At 37.0% G+C, this 27473-nt stretch overlaps 1 protein-coding gene across 1 annotated transcript; it reads left to right on the forward strand.

Moving 5' to 3' along the window:
- The first annotated feature begins 521 nt into the window (after nt 1-521).
- LOC105032145 (acyl-CoA-binding domain-containing protein 6) lies at nt 522-26730 on the forward strand. Its single transcript, XM_010906507.4, has 18 exons — nt 522-903; nt 1324-1394; nt 9586-9649; nt 9725-9796; nt 14318-14521; nt 14616-14693; nt 15020-15130; nt 15247-15313; nt 15424-15485; nt 16006-16145; nt 18070-18196; nt 18278-18392; nt 21835-21923; nt 23134-23217; nt 23295-23483; nt 23845-24000; nt 25028-25087; nt 26282-26730. Exons 1-18 carry the CDS (start codon nt 745-747, stop codon nt 26462-26464), a joined length of 2031 nt encoding a protein of 676 aa, XP_010904809.1. The 5' UTR covers nt 522-744; the 3' UTR covers nt 26465-26730.
- The last annotated feature ends 743 nt before the right edge of the window (nt 26731-27473 follow it).

Consider the following 27473-nt stretch of genomic DNA (forward strand, 5'->3'; position numbering starts at 1 on the left):
TCGGCCAGCATATCTTCGGTCGTATATTGTCGACAGCCATCGTCGGAGTCGTTCGTCAAAGTCATTGTCGGAGTCGTCTGTCGATCCAATCGGTAGAGTCGGACGTCAGTCGGATCAATTCAAAGATAAATTGATGTACGAGGGTCAGTCGGTATATCCCAACAATAAGTAAGCACATAAACTTCTATTTAAAGCAATTAGACTGGCAAATGCTTTAATTCATGCGGTTAACACACGCATAAATAGATCGAGAGCTGTGCAATAAAACGCGTTCGAAATCTTTTGCAAGGAAGGCCGTTCAATTCAGCTTGAGATTCGTGCTAAATTCAGCATTTGCTGCCGTGCTTCTTCACCGACCCATGCACGAGGCAGATGCTCCTCAGGAACAACATAACGAAAACAGGTAAGCTCACGAAGCGCCACGCGTTGCGAAAACTCCCCCCCTCTTCGCATCATCCGTTTCGATCTCGGATTCGGGCGAGCCACCGAGCGCTGGGTCTTTTAGACTTTTACAACCCCACGCATCGCCCGCGAAGAAAGAGAGCGAAGAAGAAGAGCTCCAGATCTCAAGAAAGGGGAAGAGGGAGGAAGGGAAGGAGGGAGAGAGCGGGCGAGCGAGAGAGAGGCCTTCGCCCGGCGCCTGGCTCTATAAATACTTGTTCTCGGTTTCGTTGTCTTTTCCTTCTCGGCCTCTTGGCGTCGTACGAGATCTTGCCGCCGGCCCTCGATCTCCTCGTCGGCGGGATGGCGATGGCGAGGGTGAGCTCCGGCCCGGCGTACCCTGAGAGGTTCTACGCCGCCGCCGCCTACGCCGGATTCGGCGGATCCTCCAACTCCTCCACCGGTGCGATCTCCAAGTTCCGGAATGATGTCGCCCTCTTGCTCTACGCGCTCTACCAGCAAGTAAGAGCGTGGATTCTTACCCATTTTCTGGGAATTTTGTCGTTGATCTGCGGGTCTTTTTTGAAAATTTGATGTTTTCTAGGTTTTGATTTGTTCGTAGGGTTGAGATCTGTGTATAGTTTTGTTTATCCGTCTCTATAATTTTGTTTTTCGATTTTTCGGTATATATTTTTTATTGTTGAATATCGTTTTCGTGTTGGAATGGTGGTAGATCTGGGGTTAGGTGGCGTTAGTGGATCGATCTTGCGATATTGAGTGAATCGAGGGGCTATTGGCAATGAGATAGATCCGCTGATGTTTCTTTTGGGATTTTGTTTCATTTCGATCGGTGATGTTTGAGGTGAAGTATATGTGATTGTACGATCAGCTGCAAGAATGTCCTAGTTTATGATCAAACATTTCGTTGTTTCTTGGTTGCAGGCAACAGTAGGGCCTTGCAATATTCCAAAACCCAGGGCATGGAATCCTGTGGAGAACAGCAAATGGACGAGGTTGGTGTCACTCAATGACTGTTTCTGCCCGACCTGATGGGAAGTAAAAGTTGTCATTGCTAGCATTCTGTTTGAATTTTGAAGAAAAACAGCGAACTTTGACAAAAATTATCAACTGCTCAACTAATGGGGAAAATAGAAAACTACTGACGTTGGGGATGTAATTTATACTCCTTATATCTAGAATGCTACTTAAACAAGTAGAACCTTTGGTTCTACCTACTGAAGAACATGAAACTCTTCTCATTTCTTGTGTTATGCTAGGATTAGGAGGGATGAGGGCCTTTTCTTCTACTTTCTTTATGGATATTTGCCAATTTTCTCTTTGATGCTACAATTGCTTTTACCAATTAAACATGCTACATAACAGATAAAGGCAAGAAAAAAATGAAAAAGATCATGAAAATGCCAAAATAATGATGACAAATCAAGCTTTATCTAAAGAGTGATAACTACAATTCGATGTACTTAACGAATCTTTATCAAGATGAAGTAGGTTCAGTTATTAGTATTGTTAGATGAGGTGGCTTTTGAAAAACAAGGAGGTAAAAAAAACAAAAGAGAACAATTATGGACATAGTGAATTTGGAGGTGTCTGTTATTAGGTCATATATAAAAGATAGTGTGGGGTATTACACCTCTGCTTAAGGTCTAAAGCTTTCACCTCATTGGCCACTATGGAAAAGATCTTATCCTTTGATAACATCTAGCCTATAGTAAACAATGTGTATAGCATTTATTGTTAGTGTGAGGACAAAAATGAGGCAATCTCTTATCTTCTTCACTATGACATGATGCATAAGTTGTTTTTAGCTGTATGTGCAGTACTTTAAGTTGACAATATGTGCAGTAACAGCCTTCTTAGTTATAATATAAATGTGTTGTAATTAGAAATATTCACACTACAAACAACAAAATCATCTGTTACCTGTTTTGTTTGTTCTGAAGTGGGAGTGCATGAAAATGGATAGAAAAGAATGTCTAATGGATGCAAGATGTAGGGTATTATTATAAATAACATTCCTTGTCATTGATTGATGTAAACTTTCAGTTGTAACCCCATTTGATTGAACATTTTCTAGTGTTTGAATCTCTTATCTATTTGCTACATTGGTTTTTTACATTGGTGCCAACTATTTATCAATTGATTTTGTAGTTATGAATTGACTATCCACTTTAATTTCTTGTGTTTTATGATCGTTCTTAACAATACAATTTGATTGCCAACTAAACCTTAAAATTATATTTTATTAGTGCAGCGAAAGAAGAGATGCACATTTTTAAAGATTTGGGTTAAAATACCAATTCTATAATAAAAATATTTGTGTATCTCTACAGAGAAATTTATAACTAAGGCAGGCTATAGTGAAGAATCAAGATGAATGGTGTAGGCCATTGTTTTGAGCAATGTTGTCAAGATTGATCAAGATCAAGTCGTAGATATTAGAATGGCAGAATGATTAAGATCATAATTTTCACGGATTGAAATAAGACATTTTTTAACAAAATTCTTTCAAAATTTTAATGTCAAAATTGGAAATGTGAGCTAATAATGAAGGAGATAGAGGAGGAATAAAGAGCAATGACACAAAGAAAAGAGTCTATATCACCACTACAAGACTATATACTGCATGTTTGATGAAAACAAACATCATATGTAGTTATTAAAAGGTGTTTGTACGCTACATTGAATATATAAGTTCAATTATCCTTCCAGTAGGATATTTTTAGAAAGCAAAGAATCAGATTGTGACAAGTGATTGCAAGAATATAAAAATTTGTCTCCTGTACACTAGAGCATTTGTTAGGCTGGGTCACAGTCCATCATCAACCAATGAGAGGTCTGCCCAACTTGACTTTGGGCCTAAGATTTAAAGCTTAAGCTTGGCTTGAGCTCAACCTAACCCCACTTGGCCAAACATGCATCCTCCATCGCCTCCTCCCTAGCCTTGTCCTCCCCCTTTCTTCCTCTTTAGGCCCAACCCCCTCACTAATCCCGTGCCCAATCCCAGCCCTCAAGCTCATACATAGTCATATTTTAGATTGCTAGAAGCACTTTAATAGAACATAGAGAGGAGAATCCCAAATCCTCAAGGAGGTTCCTATAGGCTGTCATCTCCAGAGGAGTCACAATCCCAATTGCTCTTTTCTAAAACTGGTTTAAGGAGATACCTTTCAAGGATGAGAGAGAGGCATGCCAAGAGGTCCAAGATTGCTAATCAGCATGCAACTATGGCATTCCAGTTGCAAGTTGTCTAAAGGGAGGAGAGGAGGTACTAAGGAAGAGAGAGGTTTGAAGGGATTTAGTGGAGACAACTCATCTCTCCTAGATTAGATCAGGTTCAAGGAGTGAGTCATAGTACAGGTAAAGTTTATGCAACTATTTTATAAAGAATTTATGTAAAATTAGGGGTGGCAATTGGTCGGGTTGGGTATAGGTTAGATCCAAAATTTGTAAACCCAAACCACCCTTCAACAAGTCAAACATCCAGATATGAACCTGATTATTTTATTTAATTGGTAACTTAACCCGACCTATAATGGGTTGATTGAAGTTAAATGAGTTAAACAGGTTAAGCATTGTCTCTCCTATGTAAAATACATAGTCAGGGCAGTCAAGCTAGGCCTATTTGTTATTGATTGAGCATAGGCTTGGATCAAGTCTTGATCACACCTAGAGATTTGAGGTTAGGTGAGCCCATTGGGCTAAAATTGCTTCTCTTTGTTTATCCAAAATTTAAATCTCGAGATATGGTAGTAGATCATTATTTGATGTAGTGCAGTATCTACTGTATTGATTCATTGCACCAACCAGTGCTAAAATAAAAAAGGGTGTAAAGATACATTAAAGCTAGGTATCGGGTAGATTGGGGCTTGTAAGAGGCTATATAGTTTGGTACGAGTCAACGTACCCATGATTCAATCATCACAGGATGCTAAATAGCAACTTTTGGTTGATATGATTAAGGTTGACAAAATATGATCAGATCTATCAACTCAATCCGTGTTCGACCCGCTATAAGGGTTCACGTCATAAACAGGTTGATTCTTTTAACCTGTTTAATATTTGGATCGGATTTTATATTTCAGATATATGTTCTGTTTAATCCAATTTAATATTCAGATTGGGTTGAGTCAGATAATCCATTTAAGATCTGTTTAACCTGTTTAAAACATATTTAACCTATTTCTGATCTATTTAATCCGATCCGTTTAACCCGTTTCATCAATTTAACCCATTAAAAATTCATTTAACCTAACTTGACCCTTTTAATAAATGAGTTAAGCAGGTCGGGTCGAGTTATCTATTTAATAAATAGATCAGATTCGGATCTAAATTTTTGACTTGTTTAATAAATAGATCGGATTCGAATTGATGATATTTTGATCTGACCTGCATTGATCCGACCCGACCCAATTGCCACCTCTAGATAGGATACAAAACAATATGGGCCAAAATTTGTATGAAGGATGGCCGAATTGTCTTCAACAGTTTGGTTTGGGGCATGCATAATTGAACTGATCGGTTATCGAGAAGAAACGAGCTTTTGATTCAGTTTGATTTCAGGCTTTATATAACCCTCTTGCTTGCCTCTCACTAAGGCTTGGGTTTTGTGACCATTGCAATTGTGAACAACGAGAACAATGATGATGATAGACTAGTAAATGTCCCTTCTCAATATCTCTCTCTTGTCCTCTCCATTCTCTTCATTCTTTATCTCTCTCTATTGCTTGCCGCTCTCATCTCTCTCTCTCTAGCCTTCTCCCTTTGAGGAAGCCCTTTGCTCTCTCTCTCTCTCTCGCTAGGGCTAGGGTTTTGTCATTGCCATTGCCACCAATGATGACAATGATGACAGACTGCCCCTCGTTACTCCCAATCTTTCTATCATCCTCTTCATTCTCTCTCTTACCTCTCTCCCTCACCTCTCTGCTCTCACTCTCTCATCCTTTTCATTCAAGAAGTCCTCTTCTCTCTCTTGCTCGCCTCCCTCTCTCATTGCTCTCCCTCCCCTCCTGCTCCCTCTATCCCCCTCCCTTTCCCTCCCCCTAGTTTCAAGCTTTTAGCACATCTTGGGTCAGTATGTTACTTAGTGGTACCATACCGAATCGATTGCTGGGCAGCATGATGCTCAGTACTGGTTTGGTGAATCCTGATTTGAATCCTATAGCTAGCATGGTATCGAGTGGTAAAGAACTTTTAAGAAGTCTGTATAGGTTGGTATGGTCAAATTACCTATGATGCAATGTTGATAGGGTGCTGGATATTAAGTTCTAGCCAGTATGGTATAGAGCAACCCATCTCTCCTAGATTAGATCAGGTTCAAGGAGTGGAGTCATAGTACAGGTAAAGTTTATGCAACTATTTTATAAAGAATGTATGTAAAATTAGGGGTGGCAATTGGTCGGGTTGGATATAGATTAGATCAAAAATTTGTAAACCCAAACCACCCTTCAACAGGTCAAACATCCAGATATGAACCTGTTTATTTTATTTAATTTGTAACTTAACCCGACCTATAATGGGTTGATTGAAGTTAAATGAGTTAAACAGGTTAAACACTGTCACTCCTATGTAAAATACATAGTCAGGGCAGTCAAGCTAGGCCTATTTGTTATTGATTGAGCACAGGCTTGGATCAAGTCTTGATCACACCTAGAGATTTGAGGTTAGGTGAGCCCATTGGGCTAAAATTGCTTCTCTTTGTTTATCCAAAATTTAAATCTCGAGATATGGTAGTAGATCATTATTTGATGTAGTGTAGTATCTACTGTATTGATTCATGGCACCAGCTAGTGCTAAAACAAAAAAGGGTGTAAAGATACATTAAAGCTAGGTATCGGGTAGATTGGGGCTTGTAAGAGGCTATACAGTCTGGTACGAGTCAAAATACCCATGATTCAATCATCACAGGATGCTAAATAGCAACTTTTGGTTGATAGGATTAAGGTTGACAAAATATGGTCCGACCTATCAATTCGACCCATGTTCGACCCGCTATAAGGGTTCACGTTATAAACAAGTCAATCCTTTTAACCTGTTTAATATGTGGATCGGATTTTGTATTTCAAATATCTAATCCATTTAATCTAATTTAATATTTAGATCGGGTTAAGTCAGATAATCCATTTAAGATTTGTTTAATATGTTTAAAACATGCTTAGCCAATTTTTGATCTGTTTAACTTGATCTGTTTAACCCATTTCATCCATTTAACCCATTAAAAATCCATTTAACCTAACTTGACCCGTTTAATAGATGGGTTAAGCAGGTCGGGTCGAGTTATCTATTTAATAAATAGATCGGATTTAGGTCTAAATTCTTGATCTGTTTAATAAATAGATCGGGTTCAGATTGATGATATTTTGATCCGACCCGCATTGATCCGACCCGACCCAATTGCCACCCCTAGATAGGATACAAAACAATATAGGCCAAAATTTGTATCAAGGATGGCCGAATTGTCTTGAACCGTTTCGTTTAGGGCATGCATAATCGAACTAATTGGTTATCGAGAAGGAACGAGCTTTTGATTCAGTTTGATTTTAGGCTTTATATAACCCTCTTGCTTGCCTCTCACTAAGGCTTGGGTTTTGTGACCATCGCAATTGCGAACAACGAGAACAATGATGATGATAGACTAGTAAGTGTCCCTTCTCAATATCTCTCTCTTGCCCTCTCCATTCTCTTAATTCTCTATCTCTCTCTATTGCTTGCCACTCTCATCTCTCTCTCGCGCCTTCTCCCTTTGAGGAAGCCCTTTGCTCTCTCTCTCTCTCTCTCTCTCGCTAACCTCTTGCTAGGGCTAGGGTTTTGTCATTAGCATTGCCACCAATGACGACAACGATGACAGACCGCCCCTCGTTACTCCCAATCTTTCTATCGTCCTCTCCATTCTCTCTCTTACCTCTCTCACTCTCTTATCCTTTTCATTCAAGAAGTCCTCCTCTCTCTCTTGCTCGCCTCCCTCTCTCATCGCTCTCCCTCCCTCTCTCCCCCTCCTTTTCCCTCCCCCTAGTTTCAGGCTTTCAGCACATCTTGGGTCCGCATGTTACTTCGTGGTACCGTATCGAATCAATTGCTGGTTAGCGTGATGCTCGGTACTGGTTCGGTGAATCCTGATTGGAATCCTATAGCTAGCATGGTACCGAGTAGTAAAGGACTTGCAAGAAGTCTGTATAGGTTGGTATGGTCAATTTACCCATGATGCAATGTTAACAGGCTGCTGGATATCAACTTCTAGCCAATATGGCATAGAGCAATATGAATTCTATTGCCAAGCAAAATGGGCCATGTAGGTTTAGTGGTGTGGGTTAGGCCAGGTTTGCGAAGGTGGAGTCTTTTGCTTTTAAATCTACAAACTTAAAAATTTCTTTTTTTTTTTTTTTTGGAAGTTGAGTACCATGACATGATTGCGAAATTTATGCATTTGAGGCTTTCTAATAAAATTTATAATTCTAAAAGCCGATAATTATATAAATTATGTGAAGCAAGGATTCAGATCCTAGCGGGACGTCCTGTGGGACATCGGGATAGGGTACCATCCCATGTGTCGGGACAGACCGTCCTGCTAGCGTCCCAATATTGGGACGCCTTGGGACATCCTCTATCTTAAGTGTCGGGACGGCGGCGCATTTCGTTTTATGGAAAAATCGGAACATACCCGTCCCACGGGATTTAAAACCTTGATATGAAGTAGACCTACCACATTTGGTTTAATATCTAAGTAATAGCATGATCTAATGAATTGTATGATCTGTATATTGACACTTATCTAGATATTGTGACTCTCTAGTCGTGTTCCAAGGATGAAAGTTACATTGGGCATTTGATCTGGATTATAAGATACTAAGATCTCAATTGTGGGTTTTAAGATTTTGACCACACTGATTTGAGAAAGTGTACCTTGTAAGAGTAACATTGAAATATGGTTTCATATCCATTACTGAACCGTAAAGTATGGAATCAAGCACGTTTTTATTCTCTTTAAATATTTATGATGATTGCCTAGGGGCATTACATGATATTTTGTATTCTGACTTCATGGGCTGCACTTGTACTAGAATGGTGTAGTCGCCCGCTTGTATCACAAAAAAGAAGAAGAAGAAGAAGAAGATATTTATGATGATTAGAGTTGTGATCTAGGTCTAGGTGACTTGAGGTATTGCCAGCTGACGTTCTCCATAAGTTGACTGTTGGAGAATCCTATCAAAGTTCGATTTCAAAACAATGTTTTGGTTGCTGCTTGCTTGGCTGAAAAGAGAGGCCCTTTAGTTCTCCTCCTTGTGAACTGATATTCAACGTATGATCACATTCACTATTTTGAGCCGATCTATGGTGGTCGCTGGCTGCCAACTTGTTGTACATGGAATAAGTTATTCATCTATCTACTTCAAAGTGCCTACTTTTGGGAGCAATTGAGTCTTCTTCAAATTTCTTGTTGTTACTCAACTGAATTTCAGCTTAGCATTGTTGACCTTTGATTTGATACTGTAAGGGTATTTTCTGTAGTCCTGATTCGCTGTTGAAATCAATAAGATCTTGTAGCATGTTTGTGGTCTTTATTTTTGTTAAGGTATATTTTTTGGGCACGATGGAACATGTGGTGGTCCATTCTTGAATCTTAGGGCCATGATTCACAAGAGCATCACACTACAAGATGGCTAACGGTTCAAATTATGCCATTTGATCAGTGCAAGAGAATTTTTCTTACTATTACTATTTTTTCTGGTATAAAACTCTTTCTGTTATGATGCCTGAGTTCATTGATTCTGAAGAATCTCTGGTTAAACTAAACTATTTAAAGATTAGTGCTCTAGAAATTTGGTGTTCTATCAGGCACTTAATCAAAATTTTCTGCATATCCTGTTCGATGATTCCTTTTTCCACAAACCATGACAATTACTGTATTGTTTGTTTGCATAAGATAGATTGTTTGGCATGATTTTTTCACCTTATTCAACCATGTTCTACAATTTTTGGATGAATATTTCATATGAGCATGTATATTTGAGGCTTCAGTTTAATTAATTTAATAGAAAACTGTTTTCTGATGATCTGATCACATAGTTGAATTTTAATTACATTTGCAGCATGAACAGTTGTCTCTTTCCCCTCTACCTCCTCTCTCTCTCTCTATCTCATCTTTTAATTATCTGGAGTATTTAAAACTGGTTTTATTCATCTTTTCAGTTGGCATGGGCTGGGAAACATGCCTTCAGCAGAGGCAATGCGTCTTTTTGTGAAAATTTTGGAGGTATATTGGTAGTCTTAGAATTGTCAAAAATGTATATATGGGTCAAATAACTGTTCACTGTAACATCCTTGGCAGGAGGAGGATCCTGCTTGGTATTCAAAGGTCCCTGAATTTAATGTGGAGCCTATTGTAGATGTTGAGATGCATGTAAGTATGCGTAGGCTTAAATTAATTTGGCTATGCCATAGTTTGTTTGTTATGTTAGTAGGAGTTCTGTATTTGTAGTTTTGTACGTTATTAGTTTCATTGAATTACCTGTCTTTTTTTCTCTCCCCTAGAAAAAAACTGAAGTTGTCATCTATTTTGGCTACTAGATGGAAAGGGGATTGGTTGATATACCTACTCTTATGTGCTAATAAATTGTAATTCAGTTTTGTGGATTTATACCTTAGAATTAAATCAGTTTGCTGGCTGTATTTGCTATACTTACTAAAACCATATGGTAAAATGCATATTGAATAAGGAAATCAAAAAATTGATTATGATTGAAGGGGCAATCTAGTTATTCGGTAAGATGTGCTCTTCACTTAAGCTGTTTTATATATTGGGATCTTCATCTCTTTAAAAATTTCTTTTCCTTGAACTCATGATTTCTGTGAATTGTTCAGTGGATTTCTTTTTTTCCTTTTTGATAAATGATTTGATACTTATTCTTTTCTTTTATCCAGTTAACCTACTGATCTCAATATTTTAAGTAACATATATGTTATTGTTTACCATTCCTACTGGTGGTGGTGTCAATCCCTTTTCCTTTCAAAATCTTTGAGCTAAGTTTTTGTTTACCTTGGACCAGTTATTTCTTCCCTTTGGATGGCAAATATTTTTTAACCTGCATGAACAGCTCTCTCCACCTATGTGAACAAGTCTCTCGTGGTCCTAGTATCATTTAGGAAAGTGCTATAGTAGTAATGCCAACTCTGCTTGGTTGCAAATAACTCATACATTATTGATACAAGCACATGAAGTAACATAAATGAAACTCACAGACTGGTTTTACTGAGATGATCTGTGCATTATTTCGTAGAGAAGATCGGACAGATGGTTACAGTGATAATGATGGAGATGAACATGCTATAATTTACTCACATTTAGTAAAATTCTGGGTTGCACTACTAATTTGAACCTCCATCTTCTCAAACTCAAAATGTGGTATATCCTTTATCAGAAAATTATTGCATGAGAAAGGTGGCATAGTAATAAAAATGTAAGGAGATTAGATAAGAAGTGGCCAATGTACTTCATTTAAAAGGATAAGCTTGAAATATGATGCTTGAGGTCACAATTGCTGTAAGTCCAAACAGCTAATCATTAAAAGCTGGAACATATAGAGCTACTAACAAGGTAGGAGAGTATGCTCAGATGGTGCTGAGAGCACATGATGTGAAGATATGCTATAAGTTAAAGGTAATGCAGTCAAGCCTTTAAACATCCCTCGGATGCTGGACAGATGATCAAATTACCTTCTAAAGCTAATAAATAACAGTTGGATACTACAGGTTGCAGGCTGAGACAATGGGCAAGTAGACTGGTAAGAAGATGTACAGAATTATGCTATGTGGAAAGGGTACTCGAAGGAAGCAAATATAGAATGGTAATTTGCACACAATCAATGTAGAGAATTTGAACCTCTGATATGGCCACAACATACTTTAAATCAAGACATGAGCCAAAGGCTACGTGTTTTTCTTAACTAGGGCCAGGTATTGATGCTTGTCTATGTAGTCTGGTTCTGGGTTAAGCTAGGAGTTGAGCAGTTTTCAAGTTCAACAAGGAAGTCGGAATAACTTAATCAAAGGGGAAAAGTCATTTAATCTAATAACATTCAAGGGTGGAAATCAATTAAAGCCATCAAAGGTTCCGGTGTTTGCTTAGCGCCTTTTCCAAGTCTTTTTCCCGAGCTATGATCTATTGAGTCTGCTGAGCCAAGACCTGACCTGCTAAGCTAGGCCTTTGCTCTATCTATTTTTTCTTACTCTCTTATGAGTTCTTCTCCATATGAGCTAGCCTACTCACAATCCTTATTTAAATACATGAAGTTATTTGCCCATTTCATCTCTCAATCACCACATAGGGGAATATGATTTTAAAGACATACTTTTGCAATGATGAAGCATACTTGGAGCCCACCAAGATATCGGTCATTAACATGGGAGAAGCTCTTGAGGCTGATCTTCAAGCTCCACTTGCATCATAGACCATGAAAATAGCTTTTTGGTATCCTTTTAGTGCATGTTTGATAAGTGACGAATAACAACGCTTAAGATCTTAAGTATCTCTTGTTTGTGAACCATAGTCAGTGGAACAAGGTCATCAGAAAGGCAAGATTTGTGAAAAGCCAGACAGGTTGTATTGAGGTGAATTAGCTTCACGAGAAAGAGCAAGGAGCTTACTTACCTAAGAGCTAAGAGGGAAGGCTTGGTAAGGAAGGAACTTGTATATCTGAGAGCTTGAAAGAATAGCAGTGGCACCATGTAAAAGTAATAAGATGTCTAGAAACAAGAGTAACTTGAATGTTTAGTGAAAATGCTAAATAGTGGACTCATCAAGACATCTAATGATGAACCAAGGAAAGGCCAATACATAACTAAAGAATCACATTTGGATCAAGGACATGTAGCAGATGGTAAACTACACCTGCTGGACCATGGTAAGGATCATTACGGTCATGTTGAAATTTAAAACGTGAATTAAAAGGATGTGGCTTTCCTTGGATGGTGGATTGATGGGACAATGCAATTTTTGTGGATAACGTCACATGCATGGAGCACAATCCACAAGATCTCCTCATGCCATGACTGTAGCCCCACTAATTCATGGTGGGGTGGCAGTGATGACAAGCAGAAGAAGCAGACAGGCGGACAGTGCCCACTTGTTTCCACAATTTACAATATAGGATTTTCGACATTGTGATGTGGAATAAGATAGAATATTATAATGAATGCTGTAGACAGGTTAGTGAGTTTAATGAAACCTGATTTGATGGAAAAGATTTACTGACTAATTGGAAGGCATAGAGTCCCTTAACTGGATTGTGGGCCCGTGTTAGTCCTGAAGACTGGATGATGATGACTAAAATTAACAAAATCCTCGAACTTTAGTTTGGACTTCATATGGTACCTCCTCTTGCCCTCTAAGCAAGAGGTTGAAGGTTTGATTCCGGGTGGCAACACACTCTTTCTGACCCCCAGTTAGTAAATTCCTGGTTCTGCGAGCAGTGGTCTGTCTAGGGGCCTGGCCCGCAGCCTAGGTGGGGCAGGGCAGGTATAGGGTAGTGGGTGGGGATTAGCCCCACCCTGTCTCGAGAAAAAAATCCCACTATTAAGTAATGTTCATCAAACTTGTAGATCGTCAAACAATTCCAGCACATGCTAAACTATTCGGTTCAATGAAAGAGCATACATGCTAGCAGTATAGTTTATCTACATATACATAGAACACAATGAGTGCCCAATGTGTTCATGTATTAGTAACTTAAGGAAGAAGTGATGATGTTGGCATTAAATGAAAAGGAGTACAAGAAAATTCAATCAGGGTTTGTACAGCTAGAAGGGTACCAAATCAGCTATTAAAGTCTCTAAGATCAAGAGCATAAGGAAAGAGCAATTGACTAGCAAGGATGTATGGTGGGATTTGTGGCCAACAAACACCAAAAAGGTGCTCAAATGGATGCAAAAAGAAGCTAAGCTCAATTATCCAATGTTTTGCTCTATAATATTAATACAATTTAATTGGGTGATTGATCCAGGCATCATCAATGATATTGGAACCTTGCTCAAAAATTACTGTTTTATTTATGCTCCGCTGTCCTGAACCTTCTCATAATTCGGTTTTCTTTTTATGTCAATCTTTCTTCTGGTGTCAATAGCTAAAAGATAATGGAAATGCCTGCTAGATGCATACGAGAGTTCTGGTAGCAAGCATGCACAAGTTGTTGTTGGGACTTAAAAGGCAATTCTTGCATGCATTTAGCAAGCATTAGTTTATATTCGGTGTGCTGTATGAATATATGGGCTGGCTCAATGCACAAGAATATTCTTGCAAGGTAAATGGGGTTGAAACAGGATCGGATGCCAGTATATCCATATCCATTTTTTTTTTGTCTGACGAATACAAATATGGATACAGATATTAGTCGGATGAAAAAAATTTATATCCATATTTATTTTAAATGGATACGGATACAAATTGGATACTGAAAATATGGTTATAAACATAGTTATAAGTTAGATAATTAAACTTTATGACCACAGAATCAAAAATATTACTAAGTTGATGATAAATCAAGTTAATAGCATATTAATATGGTTATATATTTTCTTTAACAGTTAATGGGTGCTATATAAAATTAAATAGGATTACAAGTAAAATCAGGTATTTGGATACGGATAGGATGGTTGTTTATCCATATCAATATCCATTTTTCTTTGGCGGATATGGATACCAATACGGATGTTAGTTGGATGCTCAAATTTCTGTATATAACCGCATAAATTTAGATATGAAAACGAATCCGGACAGATATTATCTGGTCCACTTTCACCCCTACAAGTAAAACTCATCCTTAACTATTAAATATCCACTCATGGTCAATTATACTGTACATTCTCTTAAATTATAATTCATGCATTCATTAAATCCTCATTATCGTTCTGTTTTTGTTTCTTGCAGAAGCCAAAGATGGAGCCAGTAACTCAGTCACCCACCCCTAATGGAAATCCTTTTCCAGAGCCTAAAACTATTTCCCCAGAAAATGGAAGTGTGCTGGAGACCCAGGATAAGGATGTCATAATGGAGGGTCTTGGTTCAGTTGGTATTTATGATCAATGGATTGCACCTTCAATATCTGGACAATGCCCAAAGCCGCGCTATGCGGTCCTGCACTCATTATCTGATTTGCCTTTAATTTGTAGGCTTGAGTTTTTCTTCTATTGTTAAATACTAAATAGTCTCTGCCGTCTGTGCGCAGCATGGAGCAGCTATAGTGCAAGACAAGATGTATGTTTTTGGTGGAAATCACAATGGTCGTTACCTTAATGACCTTCAGGTATGTACATCAGTGATGATAACCTTATAATTTCACTTGGAACAGAGGACATGTGTTTAGGATTAGTTAACTGCTTTTGAATGGTACAATATCTATTTGGAAGGTTGCAGGCTGATGATAATTAAGCTCTACACTGTATAGGTTGTTTGTGATATCCCTGCATTTTGCTTTTGGAAACTCCTTGTATGGATTACCAGAGATCAATTTTTAGAAAGTGATAATTGTAAAATTTCCCTCTCTCATAATGCAGTGTTCTTTTTCCTGATCAATATCATCTATATTGATTTATTGTCAGAGGCTTTGCTTATATCTTGTTTTAATTAAAGGTTCTAGATTTGAAAAGTTTGACATGGTCGAAGATAGATGCTAAGGCACAAACAGGATCTCCAGAATCACCAATTGTGCTGCCAGTAACTCCTTGTGCTGGCCATTCTCTGGTAATCTTGAAAACATTTTCTGCTATAGTGCTTTGTTGCTGGAAACTGATTAATGGCACATATAGTCACTAATACATTATAGCTGTCATCATTTCCACAATCCCATTTTATTGCAGATTACATGGGGAAACAAAATTTTATCTGTTGGTGGGCACACCAAAGATCCTTCTGAGACCATTACAGGTTCAAGTCATTTCATGTTTCATAAATTTTTGCTGGTATATTTTCTTTTTTAGGAAAAAAAAAAAATTTCATGCGCATTGTTGTGACCAAGTTTTTGATTTTTATGCTAGTGAAGGAATTTGATCCACAGACTTGTGTGTGGTCAAACTTGAAGACTTATGGGAAGCCACCGGTAATCTTATCTATGCCTGAGAACATCATGTAGAATGTCATGTTTATCATCTTAATGTCATGACAATATGTGTTTCTTTTTCTTTTTAGTATCCTACATATTTGTCCAAACTGAACCACTTAATGATTTTATTAAATTTAGCATTTTAAAAAAATAGACAAGCTAAATTGATTCCAAGCATCATGGAGACTTATTTCTGCTATGAGATATATGAACATGGTCGTTTCTTATTAAAAATTGCGATTATGTTAGGCATCCAACAGCTGGGTGCCTTGAAACTATTCTTGTTTGTTGTATGTTGTTTGCATATATCTTACATAAATATGAAAAGTACTTAGATAGAAAGCAATTGATAAGAAAAGGATGCATCACTATGCAACCTTTCTTTAGTACCCTCAATTGATGATGTTTTATAATATTTTGATGCTTCTCTGTTTGTATTGGAATCCAAAAATCTCAAAACTGAGTTACTATTGATTATTTTTATTATAAGTTTATTTATATACTTTTTTTTTTGTAGATTTCCTGTGGAGGTCAATCAGTGACCCTTGTTGGAACCACTTTAGTCATGTTTGGTGGTGAAGATGCAAAGAGATCTCTTCTAAATGACTTGCACATTCTTGACTTGGAAACCATGACTTGGGATGATATTGATGCTATGTAAGGATACAATAATTTATTGAATATGAATAATTTTTTTTTGGCATGTTCTTTTCATGATAATGATAGAAGACTTGCTTTCAATTGGTAACTGAATGAGACTTGCAGAAAATGATACATATTGGTTGAAGGTGCATATAAGTTACCACATTACCACTTTAAAGACCATGGCACCATGGCTATCATGCTTTGTCATTTTTGGATATGTTTAAATATGAAGTGCACTTTTTCTCTTTTTAATTTGCAGACTTAAGTTTTTCGACATATGGGGTATTATCTTGCTTTTGATTATGTCTATTATTAGATAAGGAAAAGAACAAAAGAAAATTTCAAAGATGTAAAAAAATAAGGCCCTAAAGAGCCACTCAACATGTATTATCCCATCCATCAGGTATTCGCTTTATTTCATTTTCTTGCATGGATATTAAGAGATGCATCTTCCCCATACAATCTTTTTTTGAAAGCCTTCCTGCGAGTTTCTTCTCAGTTTGTAGGTGCTTTCCTCTTTTCCAATCATTCTGTACAAATCTAAACCCTACCTTTTTTTAGATTTCTTTTAGTCTTCATTGCACGCAGTAGTAGTGCCTCAAACAAATCTGTATTATATGATCTTATTTAGATCCAAGACATAGGCTGTCTTTGTTCTCCTCAGACTTGTACTTCCTGATATCTTCATTCCCCTCAACATTACTAATTGGTTCACCCATGTCAAACATCTTTATACTAGTTTGTCTATATTACCTAATATATCAACATCATTATATTAGAAGGTTTTTCATTTGTAACTAGGGATCCTTATGAGATTTTAAAGAATATCTAATATTCCATTTATATTCCCACTGAAATTGCGTTAACACTCCAAACATCTAAACTTAACATTCTATATGTATATTCACTAAATTGCATTTTGTATATATTTAGGGTCCTGTTGTTTAGACCTGCATTTTCTAAAATTCCTCCGATAAGGCTAAACCAATTATGCTAGTGAAATAACTTTATCACCTAATGACAAAGGTTTCGTATGATATATCAGCGGTAATAATGCCACAGTCAAATGCAAAAGGAAAAAAGGTGTCATAACTATTCCTTAATGTGAGCTTACTGCAGTAAGGTACTAATCGGTTTCACCGTGGCATACACATTGGTTACATCTTATACATGTCTGGTAATCTGAACATAACCATTTTGCATGCTCTTTTCCTAAATGGATCCAAAGTTTTTCTGGAGCACCTAATCATATACCTTTCTTGTAGTTGATCATGTACATTGTGTTGTTTATCTTGTAAACTTTTCCATCTGTTGCCATGATCATGCAATACTTGATTGTTGACTCTATCAACATAAACCAAATTAATTCGCTTGGACCTGTTTTACTTTTCTCCATCTTTCTCTAAAAATTGTGCTAATTGTTGACTTTATTAACATAAACCAAATTGGTTCACCTGGATCCAATTTATTTTAATATCAATTTTGTTTTAATCTCCTAACTTTATAATTTTTTTAGCAACTTGGATCTATACTATAACTTCAAATGATGATTGATGATCAAAGATTGTATACCTATACAGGAGGGTTTGACGTATCTCCTCTTGGCAAAGTGTATGTGTGTTATAATAATAGGTTGAGATAAGTTTTCTCAATAGTAATTGAACAGCAAGTGAATTCCTCATGAAAGTATGCTCGAGCATGTACCTAACACTGCATGTTAAAGAAAAAGGCAATTGAACTTGAGTCTACTATCAACTCTTAAACTCATATAATATTGTTAAACTGGAATCTCAGACCCTTTGGAACACAAGGGTGCCATGTCTTTTGAACAATTATGTGTTATTATGGTGGCAACATAAAACTGGTCAAGGATATCATTATAGCAAATGTTTATTCTGATGATTTTGTATATTTTTTTCTCCATTATTTTTTTTAGAGGCACTCCTCCTCCTCCAAGGTCAGACCATGCTGCTGCTTGCCATGCAGAGCGTTATCTTTTAATTTTTGGTGGGGGCTCTCATGCTACATGTTTCAGTGATCTGCATGTCCTTGACCTGCAGACAGTAAGATCTACTCTCTGTTTTAAACGTATTAGAACATAAGCCTTTTCTATCACCTTTTTAAAATAATATGATCTGTTGCAGATGGAATGGTCAATACCAAAACAGCAGGGTGTTACTCCAGAACCACGAGCGGGCCATGCAGGTGTAACAGTAGGGGAGAACTGGTTTATTGTTGGTGGTGGTAACAATGTGAATGGTATGTTTTGTGAAGCATCTGCTTTCTAAATACGCCATTTCATAGTGTTTGGACCTTTTCTGTCTGTATTGCTGTGATCATGCCTCAGCTCTCATCTTTTGATCCATTTGTTGCTTTCTCTATCTGTTGAGCTTTTGGTACTCCAGATGCAATTATGCATATTAAACATATTTCTTTTTTCTATATTTTAATTCGTTATGAGGGGGTTTGCATGAAAATACATGTAACCAAAAGAAATGCAGAGAAAATAATCATAACTATCGGCCAAAAGCAACACTTCATCCCAACTATATAACACTGTGATCAAAGAATCCTTTTTTCTGCCCTTAAATGATGTGACCATGCAGTTGTATACCTATCTTCTTCTGCTTCTGCTGCAAAAATATTTTTACTGATAATCATCTTCTATGACCTCACTTTTTGGTATTTTCTTCAAGTTATTAAAATCTGGGTGATTTTTTAATTTTTTTTTTAAAAAAAATGTTGCTGCAGCTTATTTTGGATGGGAGCATAGACTACTGTTGGAACTGAAAAACCTATAAAATAGGATTTGATGATTTCTCTGTATATATGATTCAGGTTATTAGTCCTAGACTGAGAAAATTATGAAAAGGTGTCCATAGATGTAATGTTGCAAATAAAATTTGGTTTTTGATTAGCATGTCATTGACAATTTTTGAGCATTATTAGGAGTTGGCTAAGCCTGCAGACTACTGGACATTAATTGCAATGATTGAAAATATCATGCACAACCTGTGTGATCAAAATTATAGTCACTTGAAGTTAGCACAACTATTGGTTTCAAGTTTCAACATTTGAATAAACATGTACATCTAGATCTGGTTTATCAGTTAAAATCTAATTAAGCTTTTACAGATCCAACCTTCTTTCGGTATGTACGTCCACAACCCAAAGGCCCTCAAAACAGTAGAGCTGTAGAAAAGGTAGAAACAGAATAGGGTACAAGAAATCCAACAAGAAATTCCAGCCACTCTGTTAATTTATAGATGCTCTCTTCAGATATTACTACCTGTAGCCTTAGCAGAATTATGGCCATGATAACCCTTTCGGAATGGGAAATTGTTTCACTGATTGCCTAGTCAGGGCGATCTGGGAGCCATCACTTAAAGGATATGAAATTAGGTCCTAGACTGGTGGCTTGGCTGAATAAGCACATATTTTTTTTGACCAAAAACATGCTTGACTGGTGGCCTTTGCTGGTTGAAGACTGTCATATCCAATTAAGATCATGGGGACTAATATGAAAACACAAAAACTGTGCAGCACTGAAACATTCGAGTATGTTATTTGTATAGCAGTAGCAATTCTCCTTCCCATCATGGTACTTATGTCTAATAAGTACTATTTTATTTAACATCCATGTAAAAATCATGCAACAAGAATATTAAAAAGGGGATGTTTGTAATAGGAATAGTCTAATAATGTCTATAATCTTATAAATTAGATTTAACCCTAAATCAGAATGAGGATAGAATGTGGGAGTTAGTTTGGGCGAAGGTGGAGGAAAACAGATAGTTAGAGCACTTGAAGGAAGCACTTAGGTAATTGGTATGGTTCAAGATTTTGGAGAGGTTCCAAAGTGGATACATTACCATTGCTAGAAGTTTCTTGCTACCAAGGAAAGGGGTAGCCTAATGCACGAGAGTCCTGCCACTATAGGGTTTAGGGAGTGTCAGATATGTGTAGCCTTGCCTTCGCATATGGAGAGTCTATTTCCATGTTTTGAACCTATGACACCTAAGTCATGATGGAGCAACCTTATTGTTGTGTCAAAGCTCACCTTCCTGCATGATGCTTGTACCATTGCAGTGTTTGAGGAGGATCAGATGTACACAACCTTACATCCATGTGCAGAGCAGGAGATTCTATTTCCATGTTTCGAACCTGTAACCTTCAGCTTCCATGTCACAGTGGAGCAACCAATCCCTCCCCAGGATTCTCTTTTCTCTCATGACAAAATCTTGGAAAACATTGTAGCATTGTTATATGTCTGTCTGTGCTAGATTGTACTCATTTTATTCAATGGCATGGTTTTGTAGATATCTCAGCCAGCTAGCTAAGTGCTTGGTTAGGCATACTATTTGTAGAAATCATGTAGAGACCTCATATAGTCATATGGCCAGTATTTGAGGCAGCAAAGTCCCTCACTAAATTACTTAATAACTAGTAAAACAAGAAGTGGAAAAATAGCAAAAAGGAAGATAGATAATAAAGAGTGAGGAAAGTGAGGGAGAAAAGAATAGTAAAAAAAGAAATAAGGGGCTCACATACTTCATTTACAAGGTGTTTTGCCATCTTCTCTATTCAGTGAAGACAGTGACCACTTAGGGTCACAAACACAATTAGTACAGGCTGCTTACATTGTTTATTACATTAAATTGTTGATTACATACAGCTCATGAAACATGGACGCATAAAGGATGTAGATATGATGCAATGCAAATATTGCTGATGCAACAAAACTTGGAAAACTTGGATACCATGAGTAGGATATGGTAACATAAAGATATATTTTTTACATAGTTATATCGAAGAAGCATCCATAAAACACAATGAGTTTTAGCAATAACATAATTGCTGCTCCATACAGTAACATGAACACCTACAAACTCCATGATCTATTTGTCATCTAGATTCATAGATCATAAGCCATGCTTCATGTAATGATGTCAGCATCACAAATTCTAAAATATTTAACATTCATCTTGTCCATAAAAGGCCATCATTCCTTTTTTTAAAAAAATACAGAAGACCCTTTTATTCTGTAAAGCAGTATTCAGAAAATAGGTATCCTATGTATATCCTAGCCATATCAGACGAGTATTTATATGAAATAAATGAATGTTTATGAAGAAGGAGAATGGGTTTTTTCTTGGAGTTTGCTTGTTTTGAAAAGGAAGTTTGAGAATATATTCCCATTGAGATGATGGATGCTTATATACTTTGCTTATGAGACTTGAATATTGAGGGGCAATTTTTGACATACCCACTATAAATTTCAACTTCTACTCATTTTCGCACATCCTAGTGCATATACTCGTGGCCACCTTGAAAGGATCAATTCAACTGCAGTTTCCAAGTAGTTTAGCTCAAGATTGAAGGCACCGATTTTGTACATGTTTATCAGAAGTGAACCTTGAAAGAGGAGCTCCGATTGATGAGGGAATAACAATTAGCAATATTTTATCATCTCCTGAGCTTGCTTTGAGCTTTTTCATTGATCAGGATCTTGGATTCTTTCTATTAGGTCAAATGAGTTGATTGTAAATTGTTGCAAATTTATTTTAAATTTAAATGAAGTTAATTGATTTTATACTTGAAGTGCAAAAGAAAAAAAATGATGTATGGAGGCTTTTGATCTTTTATAAACTTCCTAACTACATTTTAGCATTCTTGTTGGTACTAACACAGTTCATTTCAGGGGTCTCTGAAACTCTTGTGCTAAACATGTCCACATTAACGTGGTCAGTTGTTACCACTGTTCAAGGACGCATGCCTCTTGCTAGTGAGGTATGTTCTGTTTATCTCATATATTCAGGTTTGATGGGAGCTTGAGGTCCTTATGATATTGTCATATATTGTAATTCTGAATATTAGCAAATCAGAATAAACTTCTTGTGACCCACAGCTGTTATCTCGGTTGGTTGCTACCTTCCTCTCAAAGCTACAGGTCTCAGGTTCAAACCTTAGTTGTGTTGAATAACCACCATGCTCTTAAAAAAGAATAAACTTCTTGTGCAGTGGCATGTACTATGTTCATAAAATCATTCAGATGAAGCACCCAACCTTCTCGTTCCGAAGCTTTAAAACTAGGAAAATGGAATCTGAAACTGACTAAATGATAATTTACCGTAAGCCAACAATGGCAAATCAGAAACTACCTTCATCTTATAAATTGTTATTATTATTTTAAGTTTTAAAACTCAAATGAATCATGTCATGCATATTAATTGCTAAAATATGATGCGATCCATGGTTGATTTCTTTTGATTGTTAACTTAGAATTATCCTGGAATTAACTCCCAGATTCTGGTCAAGTGAACTGGCCGCTTGATATAAATATCAAACTATAAAAATCTCAAAATGAAATATACAGCAAATTATTAGATTCCTAGTCCTGAAAATAAGATTGTATGTATTTTCATATCAAATGTTAGCTTCTAAAAGTGGGGGGTACTTGCGGAAGTATAACAGGAAAGAGTGAATTTTTTTCTTGCAATTCTGTATAACCAGTGCAATATATTCTGTATAACTTGCTTGCAAAGGGAATAAGAGAATTCTATGCAATGTAGTGTGTCATAAGATTGCCAGGTTGGAAAGATGTAGATTGATCATGATCAAGTTCCTTGCTTACAAGGTTTTGCATATTAACCATTAGACTGTATACCATTTTGGGATCTGCTTATCAAACTAAAGTGCTAACTTTATGTTCAGTGCCAACGCAAGTTATTATAGGAATTTGTCAAACAAGTAATTGCATTTAGTAATTGATTAGCAGCACATCTTTCTTTACTTAGGTGGACTAACATCTTTTTGAAGTAAGATCTTGATTGTTTTGAAAATTCAGTGGTAGTATTATGTGAACAGGTTCACCCTGTTGGAGTATAAAATGATTCCCTTTTCCCAGAAATCTCCTGTCCTGCATGGTAGGATCATGGAATAGTTGTTTTTGATTGGTCAATGATGATTTGGATTTTTTTTTTTTTTTTGCCCCTTTTAGGGTCTGAGTTTGGTTCTGAGCACCTACAATGGAGAAGATTTTCTTGTGTCATTTGGAGGATATAACGGGCGATATAGCAATGAGGTATGGAGTAATCATGGCATTTAGATTCTTTTTTCCCCTTTATAACTGGTTGGTCTAAGATTTTTTCTGTTCGTTAGGTCTATGTCCTTAAACCAAGCCCCAAAGCAGATTTGCAGTCCAAGATGATAGAGGGGCCTGTGTCTGACAGTACTGTTGCCCTTCTGCCAACAACAAATGCCAGTCGGGATGTGGAACCTGAGATTGAAGCAGCTCAAGATGGAAAGATAAGGGAAATTGTGATGGACAATGGTGATGCAGAGCCTGTGGTAAGCTGATGTGGAATTATATTAAGAAGCTAGATTCACTTCTTGATTTGAAAATTAATGGCTGTATGTGAAAAGAGTAGAAGTTTTTCTGCCATACAACTATAAACCTAGGTGGTTCTGTATAACATGTTTGTCAGAGACCCTTTCTGCCATAATGCTAATGCTGGCAAAGTATCGACCTCATTATATCCAACTTTAAGAGCATTTTATACATAACAGCCTCTAAAAGTAAATGCAAAAACATGCAAATGATTTAGCTTTGTCGGTTCAAATTTATATTGACTATTCTAATTAATTTTGTTTTGAATTTTTGAGATGTCAGTCCTTCCTAATTTACATGCTTTTTACTGAAAATTCTTAGAATATCAGAAGTGAGGAAACAAGTGAACGGCTGGTAGCAACACTCAAGGCAGAGAAAGAGGAATTAGAAGCAACACTCAACAAGGAACAATTGCAAACTCTCCAACTTAAACAAGAGCTAACTGAAGCAGAGTCTAGGAATGCAGAGCTTACAAAGGCAAGTTTCATTTGTAGTTCATTTCTCTTTTTTCTTTTTCTTTTTTTTTTTTCTTTTTTTTTTTGTGCATAGCAAACATGAAAATTTCTAGGCAGTTTTCCATTCTGTTTAATACCTCATTATTTTTTTCCTCATCTTTCTTTTTCATGTTTGATTTAGTGGTTGTTTTGTTTTTTTTAATTTAGTTCTTTGTTCTGAAACTGCAAAATCTAAGAGCCTGTTTGGCATCGCTTTTATTTTTTATTTTCTATTTTTATACAGAAATCGAAACAAGAAATATGTTTGATGCTGTTGCTTTATTTTCTATTTTTAAAAAGTTATTTTCATTATTCCTAGAAAAATGAACGTAAGAACTCATTGCCACACCACTGCTGCCATCGTCGCTGCTTTCGCCATGTCATCAGTGCCTTTGCCACTCGCTGCCGCCATTATTACCATCATCACCGCTTTAGCCACGCCACCACCACCATCATTGTTACTTCTGCAACATTGTTGGTGCCTCAGCTGCCTCTACCTCTGCCAAACCACCATCATCATCACCATCTTTGCTATGCCCTGCCACCAATATCACCACTGCCATCTCTGCTACCGTTGTTGCTACTACCACTATCTTCACCACTATCACCATTTTTAAAAATAATTGACCATACCAGATAAGTTTCTATTTAAAAATTGAAAAAATGGAAACAGAATTTTTATTTTTCTATTTCTCAAAATAGAATAAATGAAAATGATGCTGAGCAACGCTTAAGAATAAAATTTCAGTAATGGTGTTGCAACTTGACATTTCCTGTTATTTATAAAAATCCCGGCACCTAATTTCATTGTTTCAAAGTTTCACCTCTTATAAACAAACATGTTAGGATTTCCAGGAATAGATCTGTAATGAAGTAACTGACAGGTCCTATCCTATTTATTTGGGAATTTTGGACGCTTTATTAACTAGACTCGGAGGGACAACCTTACAAAACTCGGAATGCTTGCCTATCAAGTGGCTTGATCTTTTCTCCATGTTTGAATTTTGTAGGAGCTTCAATCTGTTCGCGGCCAGCTTGCTGCTGAGCAGTCAAGGTGTTTCAAACTTGAGGTATGCATTCATAGTTCATATTCACTTTTATGGACCTTTTTCCCTCTTTTTGCTGCTTGTCTTTGATATAATTTTGAAAGCTGTGACTCACCTCAACTTCCAAGCTACACTACTGTAGATGTTTATATTGGTAAAGTATGTCAGTGCAAACTAACCCAACCATGATGATTTTCTTTCCTGAGTGACAAACTATGTCTGGCCTTTGATTGTATTTCTTGAGAATCATGGTGGAAGTTCCAGAAATTATTTTATAGAAATGGAGGAATTTCTCATATCGAAAACTTGGACAAGCACCTCTCAAGATTAAAAAAAAATGGAACATCCTCCCAACAGAAGAGAGGTGCAACTAGTGGACTATAGCACAATCTGCCTTGTCCCTTGGTGGTCATTTTTCATATATTTTTGTTTGACTTCGTTCTAGGGCTAGTTGGACAATAAAGTGAGGTGATATATGTTGAAACTTGTCTATCTTGTAATTTATTGGTTCAAAATCATTGCAGGCAAAATTATGCACTCCATTTAGTTTTTGCTGCATGGATTGAAACATGCCTCAAACTTTTGGAGACCTTTTTTTCTTCAAGCTTTTCTTTCAGCACAACTAGAAGAAAAAAGATGAGTTGTTTCACAAAGGACAAACTGTAGTGATCCATTTTGATAATTTGAGAATAATTCAGTTTTTTTCCTGATGAAATTGAACCATATCTTAATATTTAAGTTCACGTCATAGCATATTATTGGCAATGTTCTCATTTGTTGATATTTTACATGGCACAAACAACATGCTGGCACCCCACAAGCATTGGCTACCGTGTTGAGAGACCCATCTCCTGAGAGCTTCGATGGCTTGGACCACTAGAAACCCATAATTTTAAAGGAAGTGGCTAACCTGGTGGATTGTATGGTTGAGTCATTTAAACTGCATGGCCAAATCGGTTCTGACCCAGATTATTCGATTATTTAATGAAAAATGTGGAAAAAATGTCGATCTTCTTTTAGGGTCTTCTTCCTTTTGAGGTGCGGTTCTAGCAGCGCATGGCTTGGTCTGAATGAAATGCATATCCATGAAAGTACATGTCGTATTTGATTGCATGATGGATTTAGAGAATTTCTGGCCATCTCCCTTGCGTAAAGTGATAAATCTAGTGAGGTACCATGTGCACACAATCTAATATGCTGAGATGTTACCATTGACAGGTTGATGTTGCGGAGCTACGGCAGAAGCTGCAGACAATGGAGACATTACAGAAGGAAGTTGAGCTGCTTCAACGACAGAAGGCTGCTTCTGAACAGGCAGCCTTGAGTGCGAAGCACAGGCAGGGTTCTGGTGGTGTGTGGGGATGGCTTGCTGGAAGCCCTCCTGAGAAGTCTGATTCTTGACAGTATTCATGTTGAAAACAAAAACACATCACTCAATCCTTACAGGTCAATGTGATTTTTATTCGTACCATTGTTGATCCGTTTTTATATTCTTTTTGGGTCTGTGTTCTTTTTAAGTGATGGCAATAAGTGATACAAGTTCAGCCTAGATCATATTCTGTAATAACTATACAAATGCTGAGTATTGCTTTTAATATTTAGGAGCTGTAGCAGAAGTGTAATTTTTTTCCTTCTTTTCAATATAGTGCTATTTTTTTCTTGGACTAGGCGTCAGTGGCATATAACTAATCTTCCGGTAAAGCCATTGGATTTTATTTGCCTAGAATTGTTCCAAGATCCATTTTTTTGATAGTAATATTGGCAGTAGTTTATCTTCCCGTGATGTGTCAATCCAAAAATGGGTCTATATGGGATATTTTAAGAAGGGTACCGGGTGATGATATGTGATAGGGGTGAGATCTCCATGTCTTCAGGTTGTCTGGTGGTGTCAATGTAGGCATCTATGTTCGTTTCAGATTAGTTTCCTTGAATTCCTCTGGCTTGAATGTCTCATGAATCACGTCTGCTCCATTTTCTGGACGTCTGAATACTTCCGGAAGAAAAAACTTGCACTCAGCTACAAGGAACCATTTGAGATGGAAGGTTGATGAGTCGGTGAGTTCCAATATGAAGTGGTGGTGGTGATGCAAACCTCACCGAGTTTCTTATAGTTTATCCTGTCCTGTGTACCATAAAAGAAATCGGCATGCAGGCTCAATACCCCAGCCTTTCTTAGCCGATAAATGTTTTGACAACGTGCATATGTTTCAGGTTTTAATCACTCAATTCCTCAAGACCACGTGCCAGCAAATAATGATTCTGAAATTGCATACAAGATTTAGGCCCACACCGAATGGTTCGGGCTAGGCAAAGGTCTTAATTGTGAAGCAGTTTCAAAATGCTGATAGGTGCTTCATGTCCCAGTCTCACTTGACTAATAAAAATAATTGCCACAAGTTTATTAGCCTAG

The sequence above is a fragment of the Elaeis guineensis genome, chromosome 1 (genome assembly GCF_000442705.2).
Source record: "Elaeis guineensis isolate ETL-2024a chromosome 1, EG11, whole genome shotgun sequence".
In the NCBI taxonomy this organism is placed as follows: domain Eukaryota; kingdom Viridiplantae; phylum Streptophyta; class Magnoliopsida; order Arecales; family Arecaceae; genus Elaeis; species Elaeis guineensis.